General features: G+C 47.5%; 2 protein-coding genes across 3 annotated transcripts; one reads left to right on the forward strand and one right to left on the reverse strand.

Moving 5' to 3' along the window:
* The first annotated feature begins 198 nt into the window (after positions 1 to 198).
* ttbk2b (tau tubulin kinase 2b) lies at positions 199 to 7,363 on the forward strand. Of its 2 annotated transcripts, none has more exons than XM_037448876.2 (15): positions 199 to 682; positions 1,171 to 1,293; positions 1,414 to 1,561; positions 1,689 to 1,762; positions 1,875 to 2,015; positions 2,112 to 2,216; positions 2,447 to 2,512; positions 2,596 to 2,688; positions 2,780 to 2,905; positions 2,984 to 3,141; positions 3,287 to 3,476; positions 3,815 to 4,029; positions 4,117 to 4,582; positions 4,862 to 5,562; positions 6,049 to 7,363. In XM_037448876.2, the coding sequence occupies exons 2-15, from the start codon at positions 1,225 to 1,227 to the stop codon at positions 6,407 to 6,409; spliced, it is 2,913 nt and encodes a 970-aa protein (XP_037304773.1). In that variant the 5' UTR covers positions 199 to 682; positions 1,171 to 1,224; the 3' UTR covers positions 6,410 to 7,363. The 2 variants fall into 2 exon arrangements, with proteins under 2 accessions (XP_037304773.1, XP_037304772.1); XM_037448875.2 differs by having other exon boundaries at positions 200 to 682; positions 6,046 to 7,363.
* A 582-nt stretch (positions 7,364 to 7,945) lies between these two features.
* On the reverse strand, positions 7,946 to 9,860 carry churc1 (churchill domain containing 1). Its single transcript, XM_037448888.2, has 4 exons — positions 9,727 to 9,860; positions 9,397 to 9,532; positions 8,900 to 8,970; positions 7,946 to 8,808 (listed from the first exon to the last, which is right to left on the reverse strand). The coding sequence occupies exons 1-4, from the start codon at positions 9,763 to 9,765 to the stop codon at positions 8,716 to 8,718; spliced, it is 339 nt and encodes a 112-aa protein (XP_037304785.1). The 5' UTR covers positions 9,766 to 9,860; the 3' UTR covers positions 7,946 to 8,715.
* Positions 9,861 to 9,935: the final 75 nt, after the last annotated feature.

The raw sequence follows: 9,935 nt of genomic DNA on the forward strand, positions 1-9,935 counted from the left end.
CTAAACGCGAATACTTTTGCACTAAGATCAAATGATTTTCACCTGTATCTGTACTGTAGTATTGTCACTTACAGTCTACCGCTCTGAGTACTTTTTCCACCACCGTAGCCCAGTGGTGATGGAGTGGAATACTGGGGTTGAGGGTTATCAATATTTTACCAGCAGCACCAGAAAGCCCCGCAACGCCCTTTCCACTTGTATGATTCATTTTACGACACCGGCGATCACAACTGATCACAATCTCCATTGAATGGTGCAAATCGACCAAAGATGCTGGTGATGCAGTGTACCTCCCTTTGTCCACTGCGCAAATTTAGACTGCAAACATTTCGACTGTGTTTCGGGTGACAAGCCGGGATCTTCCAACAAACTGTCAGTATCTCAGGAGTGCAGGAGTTTATTTATTTATTTATTTTTGATGGCGTTTGCGGATCAATCAGGACACAGGGGGTGTGACGTCACCGTCGCCGCTGCAAGGCAGAGCACGGGGCACTCGGCATCGCTCCTCATCCATTAGCATGCTAGCGGGGCTACGTCTAGCTAACGTCAGCAATGTACCATCAGCATTACCGGATTTCTAAAATAAACAACTACTCGGAATGACCTCGCTAACCAGCAAAAGCCGCGGAGCATGGGGGCTGTTCGGATTCTAACTCGGATCGCAATGGCGCAACGAAGCGAGGTACGAGGTCAAGCGAGGTTTGCTACCCAACCTTAACGGTTATCCCCGGTTGACATGCTAGCCAGTTAGCTTGTTTACCGCACCGAACGCCGTTACATCAGCCTCCCGGAGGCTGATCCCCCCCCTAAAGGTGGGTTGGTGGCCAGTGATCGGCTGTGTTGCGTTGTGTTCGTCACAAAACCGCTAACGGCGATCTCTGCGTGGCCCTCTGGCCGATTCGTTAGCGTCTTATGAGACCATTTGAGATGCGGGGTTAGCCCTAATCCACGTAGCCGTTTCAAGTGATGTTCTGCTCGTATTTCTGTCAGGCACAATAGCGGGTCACGAGTCGTGCTTCTTCTTCTGTGCATGTGTGTGTGTCTTTGCACGCCCGGTAGCTTGCAGAGTGCAGCGATTTCTCAAAGAGAAAATGGACCACCATTAAAAAATAAGAAAGATAAAGAAAATGTGTCTCCCCCCCCCCCCACCCCCCTCCCACTTGTCTCCAGTGAGAGGCTCGTGTCCCTGATGCCAGGTGCAGGCTGTAGCTGAGAGCACTGAGGATGAGTGGGGCTGGAGAGCACACGGACATCCTGTCAGTGGCAGACGTGGTCAGAGACAGATGGAAAGTGGTAAGCGAAATCCCCAAATCAAGTTTAAAAAGACAACAACAACAAACCGATGGCCCAATGAAGAGCAATCACTTTTTTCCTAAATCTAGACTTGACAATAAATATTCCCCTGGTTTTCAGACGAGGAAGATCGGAGGAGGCGGCTTTGGGGAGATCTACGAGGTTTTGGATCAGTTGAGCCAGGCCACGGTTGCCTTAAAGGTGGAGTCTGCTCAGCAACCCAAACAGGTGCTGAAGATGGAGGTGGCCGTGCTGAAGAAGCTTCAGGGTGAGTGCCGGTATCCCCCCCCCCCGTCGACTCGGCGAAAAACAAACTCACGGGTTTTTTAGAGAACTACTGAACGCCGCAGGTTTCCCTGAGAATTCAGTTGAAACGATTCCTCTTTCTGAATCAGGCAAAGACCACGTGTGTCGCTTTGTGGGCTGTGGGCGAAACGATCGGTTCAACTACGTGGTGATGGAACTTCAGGTAGGACCGCTTAATGTTGCTCAACTATTTTGTTCGTTGCTGACCCCCCCCCCTCCCCCAAAGAACAGCCTCTATCAAATGTGACATTTTGACCACCGATACCGTCCTAAAGGGGAGGAATCTGGCAGATTTGCGGAGAACCATGGCCCGCGGCATCTTTTCCATTTCTACGACTTTGAGACTCGGCAAGCAGATATTGGAGGCCATTGAAAGCATCCACTCCGTAGGCTTCCTTCACCGCGACATTAAACCTGTAAGTTGGCCTGAGACTGATGGCGGTTTGTGAATTTGTTGTTGGTATGTGTCACTTTAAACTTGCTTGTCTTTTTGCGTGTGGTTCAAACGATAGTCTAACTTTGCGATGGGAAGACTGGCCAGCACCTGCAGATGCTGCTATATGCTGGATTTCGGCTTGGCCCGTCAGTTTACTAACTCCAGCCAGGAAGTTCGTCCAGTAAGTACTCTGCGTGAACTTCCTTGAAGAAATGTTTGATCATCTACACTTTTCACACCAGTATTTAATCAATGTGACAACTTTCACATGGCTGTTGTGTGAAATCTGTTTATGAGCATCCCATAGAGGATGAAATGCCCCTGTATTTCTTGTTGAAATGCTTAGACTACAAGGCGTTTGGTTCAAAGGTCAAATATATTTATTTATATTAAATCCATATTCTCTCTCAGCCTCGTCCGGTGGCAGGCTTCAGAGGAACTGTCCGATATGCTTCAATCAATGCTCATAAGAATAAGGTGAGATCACACCGAACACATATATTCTTTTAAAATGTATTGTGTCCTTGAAGTTTCTCACATATGGTTCCTCCAATTTGTAGGAGATGGGTCGTCATGACGACTTGTGGTCCCTCTTCTACATGCTGGTTGAATTCACGGTTGGTCAGCTGCCTTGGAGGAAAATCAAAGACAAGGTACGTTCCTCTATGTTTCAGATGTTATATATTTGTTATTCACACCAAATGTTTCCATTAAATATCGTATTTTGTCCATCTCTGCTCTTAGGAACAAGTAGGAAATCTGAAAGACACATACGACAATCGACTTATGCTCAAGCACCTTCCCACGGAGTTTAGTAATTTCCTGGACCACGTCTTGATCTTGGACTACTTCACAAAGCCAGACTATCAGGTCGGCCATCGCTTCGTTGGTATGTTTCTCACGCATCGATTCTATCTCATGCTGACGCTTGTGGTTTCTCTGTGACAGCTCCTGATGTCAGTATTTGAAAGCGCTATGAAGAGCCACAACGTGCTGGAGAATGACCCTTATGACTGGGAGAAATGTGATTCGGAGGATATGCTGACCATCACTGCAGCAACAACCACTGCTCAGCAGCTTACTCGCCTCACGCCGGCGTACTTAGGGTATTGCTATTCATATGTTGCCTTGCATCTCTTTTGGATATGTGGTGTAATACATGGTTACAGACTAGAATCCTGCACAGAAAAGCGCTGCAGTAAATTGTGCTGTGTAAACGAGCCGCAGGGTGACCTTCCCTCTCCTCCACAGCATGGCCAATGCTTCAGTGCTGCCGGGCGAGCTGCAGAGGGAGAACACGGAGGATGTCCTGCAAGGGGAGCGCCTCAGCGATGCTGACAACTGCCCCCCCATCCCCACACCGACCACCCCGGGTGCAGATGTATGGGAAGAGATGGACCGCAACCGCAACCATAAACATGTCCAGCCGATGATCAGGAAGGTCAGGGCCACGTGGTTTAAGTAGAATGTTCTTACCTGCTGCTGAAATAGTGCTCTGGCCGAAGGACTTTCCTCCCTTTGCTTTGGGATCCACAGTTTATCTGCACTGCAGTGCGCAAAACTCTCCCCGAAGCGCCATCAACTTTACCTCTAGATGTGATAACAATAATAATATTAGTAATGACCCAACCGACCTCTATTGCTACCTCTCCATTGCTAAGCTTGTGTAGAAACCAACTTCTTCTCCATACAAAAAAAAATGAATGTCATGCTGCAGCTTCTTTCTGTGTATAGAAGTCAATGTTTAAAATTGTTGAGCTTGTCAATCATTCTCCTCAGGTGGTGAGTGAAGATGAACACAGTCAGAACCAGGGTAACCAGAGCCCCAACACCGGCTCCATGCAGAGTTCTCCCCGGCGGGTGCGATCAGAGACCATGTTCCTGGAGCGGGCTGCGCCCCTCCTCCGCAGGATGAGGCACAGTCAGAGCTTGGCGTTTGAAAAGAGGCTCGCACCTGAGCCCAAGCCCACCATCGAGCGCTTCCTAGAGGCCTAGTTAGTACTCGATTCACATGAAATAAAAAATATATATATACAGTGGTAAGGAAAACGCTCCGTAACACTGAGAATGTCTCGTTTCAGCCTGGGCAAACAGCGCCCTGTCCTCTTTCAAGTGGGAGAGAAGTCCATCCCCGAGAGGCCCCACGGCCAGCAGTCGCCCTGCAACGAGGAACACTCTGGCGCGGCGACCCCGGACCACGAAGAGGGCGCAGCCAGCAGTGGCTTCGTGGCGGTGAACCTCAGTCCCGTTCCCCAAGAGGGAGACTCCCAGGAGTGGGTGATGCTGGAGCTGGAGCAAGGCGGTGGCTCCGGAGCCACCAGGACTCCGGGCGAGGCCCCGCACGAGGACAAGCCTGGGAGACACGCGCCCGCCGAGACGGACCACCAGGCCTCGGAGACGCGGGACGGCCAGTCCCCAGCGGCGCCGGGCAGTCCCGTCCTGTCGCAGATGTCCATGCCCGGCACGTGGTTACTGGGCCACAGGAGGCTGCCGGGGATGCTGGGACAAATGCCCTCTGTGATTATGGGAAGACCCCAGATGGACCAGGTAGGACTGAGCGAGCATGAACTAAGTACTATATAATAATACATTCATACATGTCATTGACATATGGATGGGGGTCATACAATCAGGACAGAGTTTGGAGTTTTTCATTCTGCTGACGCAGTGCTAATTCTGCCAGGCGGGGTTGCTTAAACTTTTATCATTCAGAGAAACTGTGCAACTTACAATACCTTAAACTTAGGTATGTTTATTACATATTTGTGCTATATTGATGTCCTTGGTTGGGGTCGCGCCCTCTAACAATCCTCAAAATCTTCTCAGTCTTCTAGCTGTGCCACCCAGTCCCCGGGACAGGAGAGGAGCGATGCAATACCACTCGAGGCCCCGTCTGATAAATCTGAAAAACACCCGGAGGAAATCTTAAAGGATGGAGGGAGGTTGGACGTGGCTCCGCTCCAAAGTGCAGCAAAAGCACCCCCCGCCCATCTGACAAACGACCGAGACCCAGAGAGCGATTCCGGGCTTCCCGATCGCTCCTCGGAGCCGAATCAGCAGCCTCACGCTGACACAGCGGGGGGCGCTCTGGAGAACACCGTCACCGTCTCGTCCTCTCCACCGCCCGCTCTGCTCAGGAGACGAGGCTCCCCGTCGTCCCCGAGACTGAGTCGAATCCCGGTGCGAGACCCAAACAACCCGCTGGACTCTCCGAGCAGGGACCTCCACGTCGAGAGGCGCCATCGCTGGAGCAGCCCGGTCCCCGGCTCCCCCACCCACTCGCCCTCTCCGTCTCTGTCCTGTGACAACCTGCCCTGCGCTCTGCTGAGAGACAGGCTCCTCTCGGAGCGAGGCTCCCGCTCTGACTGTGTGGGAGAAGAGCCTCTCTCTCTGTCCTCCTCGTCGGGGAGTAAAAGCAAGATCCCCCGCCCAGTGAGCGCCACTGCGGTACCCGAGCTGCTCACCAGCCGGTTTCTGCCTCGACCACCACCGGGGAAACCACCCCTGCGCCCGTGTGCGGACAACAGGTACGATGTCGTAAAATGACCCACTGATTCGACCCCTTCTGTCAGGTGCTAAATATTCCAAACTATAATCCTTTTACAGCTATGATTTAGACGGCTCTTGAATTTGCATTCTCGATTATTGCCAGCAGGGGGCGACTCGGGGTTGGATCATATGGAGGTGTGTGAGAAAATTGCCCTACTTCTCACTTGATTTATTAACTCGGTAAACTTAATTTAAACAGGAGTTTATGGTTTCTAAGTCTAAGTTCTAAACAGTCGCTGGGATAAAAACGCATATGCTCCATCGTTTCCCATGAACCTTAACCAGGAGTAGTGTACTCAACCACAAAAGATGAAAATTAAAGACCATAGCAATTGCTGAAAAAATAGTGAAAAGAAATGTAAAAAACATGGGACTTAATGGAAATATTTGGATTATAATTGCGGTTGAACCTGTGGAGGAGGAATAACACAGCAGGGATTGTCCTTTGTCCTTCTCTCCAGAAGACGGCGGTTACGAGTGCGTGCCAGCAGCACTAGTGATGCAGACTTCCTGGCCAGTCTGACGCAGCTGATGCAGGACCGAAGCGGGATGCTCTTCAGCCCTCCCCCTCGCCCTCGAAGCTCCTCGTCCTCCCTGCAGCGCTCACTCAGCTCCTCCCCGTCCCGCCACGAGCTCCGGGAGGTCGGCGCTCTGCAGGGACGCAGCCGCTCTCCGTCTAGCTTCTCCGGGTCGCCTCCTCCTCCTCCTTCCCCTCGGCAGGCTCACCCGCATGACAGGGCCGCAGGGCCGGGTCAGCGGGGCCACAGCTCCAGGGGAAGGGGTCTGACCCACGAGGGCAAAGGCTCCGGCAAAGTGAGTCGGTGACTGCATTTGTCTCACTAGTGACTGACCCCGAACGTAGCGAGAGATTGTTACACATTCAGTCGCTGATAGCATGTGTAAATATGGTATTTACTCAAGGGAATGTACTGTATGTAATGTAAAGTGTATAAAATGTATTTATTTATTCATTTGATGGATGTTTCTCTCAAAATACTTGACAATGTGACTTGATACCTGCAGGTGGAAACAAAAAAGGGTTGAGAAAACCTGAAGATTGCCAACTCTTACCTCTCATTTCACTCTTCTCTTAAATCTCCATAAAGGCCTAATATGAGACCAAAAAGATCATGTTTAATACTCGAGGGATGTAAAATTCATGCTCATTGTAAATATGTACCATGAGGACTATATTGAACACTAATAGAAACCGTGTAGTCACATTAAGAACACTTAGGAGTAATTAACCCCACAAGCTGTACACCAACATTGGCGTTCAGGCACAGAACCCGAGCATGGTGCCTCATGTTGGCCTCACTCCTGTAAAATAGCTTAGATTATTTATTCTATGTGACAATGAATTTGCTCATTTGGCATATCAGTGTGGTAATGTGTTTTTTCTTTGCTAGGAAATATTTGTCATGCAAAAAGGCAGCCGAATATTAGAATGTACATGTAACTGCACTCATACTGAAGTATTGTAAAAGTGCATGGGTATCATTGCAAATCATTTTTTTTTATTTTTGTTCCTTTGTATAATCCGCTAAAATGCTGTATTTTTATTGAACTGCTTCTGATCGAAATACGTCAGCATCGATGTGACATTTCATTTCTCACATCAGGAAGAAAACTGACTAATGTGGAACCCGTTCATGTCTGTTTCTTGTTGCATTTCATTTTTGAACACAATTCTAAACATGTATCGAAATCAGAGGAAGATCCAATAAGATCTGAAAAATATGAACTCCACGTTATGAATAAAGGGTCAGTGCAACTAAAGGTTCTTCTAAACTTGGATTGTCACGGTGTCCGTGTCCGAGGTTTCCGTCAGCAGCTCGGTACAAATGGATGGAATTTGTTCAGCGGTGCAGCAACAAAACCGCAGCACCAGTGGGCCGGGTACTCTGGATAATCCACAGATGTTGGCCGAGAACCATTTTATATAACTAGTATTCAAGAGAAGAAACGGTTCTGATGTTACTGTCGCTGATCAGATGAATGGAAAAAGCCAGACAGAGTAGACTAAACGTGCTCAAAGTACAATGTGATGGTTTTATCGGAGTGCTGCATGCAGCCCGAGAACAGCCGCTGGTCAGATTCTGTTTCAGACACACGTCCCTGTGAGCTCAAGAGAGACTGCTGACGGGGTGAGGACCGAATGGTGGGAGTCCCAGAATGCAACAGTGAAACAAAGGCTCATTCCTCTGTTATGGTCCCTGTTTCATGCTCGAAACTTAATGGCAAGCCGAATCAGACCTTGGGCTTCTTGCTGTACAGACTCCGGGTTTAGCAGTGGTTGTGTATATCGTAAAGTTTAAAATAAGCAGTAAAACTCAAGAAAAAAACCAATTACAACCCAAATCCAGATGTTGAAATGACAAGCAATTTAATAAAGAAAAACAATCACAAAATATTGCAATAAGTAGCTGCTCTATTTTGTTCTGAGCACCTAATGGGGCTTCCTGTATATGTTAGTTTACAAATGTATTTTTAACAGTTAATTTGTGATCTTATGGAAAGTTTTTCTTTTTTAATCTGCCATTCGCGAATGCCGGTCGCGAATGAAGTTGATCTTACATTACATGTAATTTAGTTGACACTTTTATCTAAAGCGACTTACAGTAATAAGTATATTATATATGACATCTCGAAGCACAGTCACAAATAAAGTCAGAACTATAAAGACTGGGTCCAATTGTTTCACATAACTCCATTCTGTTTGGTGGCTATGAACCCCACTATTTATGGGGGGCAAAATAAATTACATGAACCACATGAGCAAAAATATATACTTTTGTTTAAAAATATTTTAACTGTAAATCTTTCCCTTTTGGGTCTAGCAAAGAAGGACGTGTAAAATGCAGATTGCACAACAATTCTTAATAGAGGTTTTTATTTACAGTAAATTTAATTCAAATTCACAATATTTGTTGCTCCCTGGGGTATAATAAAACATTATAGGTATTGCTCATTTGAAATCCATGCGAGGACTTACATTATTGTGTATTTGATTTAAGAAATGTATAAAACCTTGAATGGAGGATTAAAAAAAAGGGTTGGAACCCTGATGCAAGAAACACATCCGTGATGGTGACACTTCAATAAAAATTGATTCTCGACAAGTTTGAGATCTAGAAGAGAGGTGCAGACTGTCTGGGGTCATCTGGCAACACACTGATCGAGTCCTCCGCCTTTCCACACAGCATGCACAGCATAGTGTACTCCTGCACAACAGACAAATGGACATACTGAGAGACAACTCAGGGGCAACAACTAACCATCAACCCTGTGGAATTAAAGGATGAGATACATTACCTGGTATTCATCGACGACGGAGAAAGTATATTCATGCCTGGCCACAACATGGTCACAATTTTTGCAAACATCTGAAAGAAGAAATGGGCATTAGTGGATTACATCTCTGCCAAAAACTCTCATCATTCACTTCATAAGGTTGTTGGAGTTAGCACAGTGTTTTGCCAAACCCCTTCAGGTGCCTTAATAAGCTGCAATAAGAGCCTACATCCTCCTTTAAAGAGATTTACACGATATTTTGAAAACTGGCCAGAAGCATTTGGATCGATTCAGCTCCAAGAGCGTCACTGAGTTGATCCTAAAGGGCTCATAATCTTCAACACTATACTGGGCGAACATGAAGGAACGTGAAGCATGTTGAAACAGGAAAACTGTCTTCCTCAAACTGTCAATCATATCACTGCGAGCGTGCGTGCGTGCGTGCGTGTGTGCGTGTGATGTGTGTAATGTGTGATATATGAGTCAGTGTGTCTGGAGCACTTAGAACAGTGACGAACGGTCATATGTGACGATCTCCTCTCCGTCCTCATCCTCGGTGGCTTTGTTGCTGATGAGCACAAAGTCCCTCTGATGGCAGCTCGCGCAGCCCAGGTAGTTCATCAGGTAAGAACCGTTCTCCAGACAAGTGTTACCCTGAGCAGGAAATCACAGGGACAGCGTCGTATTTACGTTAACTAGTTTCGATGCATCAACGGGACATCGGTGAACCCCAAATTGGCGCTGGCGCACTTCAACGTCAGTATCCAACGTTGCGTTATACATTTACGTTAGTTACATGTGTTTTTAGCTAACGTTATTTATCGGCTAGCTACATTAAATTAACTTACCCGGTCTGGGTATTCTTTTTGCACACAGCCGTTGCACATGTTTAACTTGAAAATTGTTCGAGGCAGCTGAAAATAGACTGAGAGCTACCACACGCGAAAAATCCTCTTCCGCACAGAACAGTGGAAACCTGCTGCTTTTTAGATCTGTAAAATTAAACCTTCCCGGATGTCGTTGCAAGAGTCCCAAACCGCCCCTATCCGATCTTGTG

The sequence above is a fragment of the Pungitius pungitius genome, chromosome 20 (assembly GCF_949316345.1).
Source record: "Pungitius pungitius chromosome 20, fPunPun2.1, whole genome shotgun sequence".
In the NCBI taxonomy this organism is placed as follows: Eukaryota; Metazoa; Chordata; class Actinopteri; order Perciformes; family Gasterosteidae; genus Pungitius; species Pungitius pungitius.

Coding starts and splice junctions, on each gene's coding strand:
- ttbk2b (XM_037448875.2), top strand. CDS start 1,225: ATGAGTGGGGCTGGAGAGCACACGGACATCCTGTCAGTGGCAGACGTG. Junction 2,016..2,111: donor TTCACCGCGACATTAAACCT/GTAAGTTGGCCT, acceptor TTCAAACGATAG/TCTAACTTTGCGATGGGAAG. Junction 2,513..2,595: donor TCAATGCTCATAAGAATAAG/GTGAGATCACAC, acceptor TCCAATTTGTAG/GAGATGGGTCGTCATGACGA.
- churc1 (XM_037448888.2), bottom strand. CDS start 9,765: ATGTGCAACGGCTGTGTGCAAAAAGAATACCCAGACCGG. Junction 9,533..9,726: donor AAAAAGAATACCCAGACCGG/GTAAGTTAATTT, acceptor TTTCCTGCTCAG/GGTAACACTTGTCTGGAGAA. Junction 8,809..8,899: donor CCGTCGTCGATGAATACCAG/GTAATGTATCTC, acceptor TCTGTTGTGCAG/GAGTACACTATGCTGTGCAT.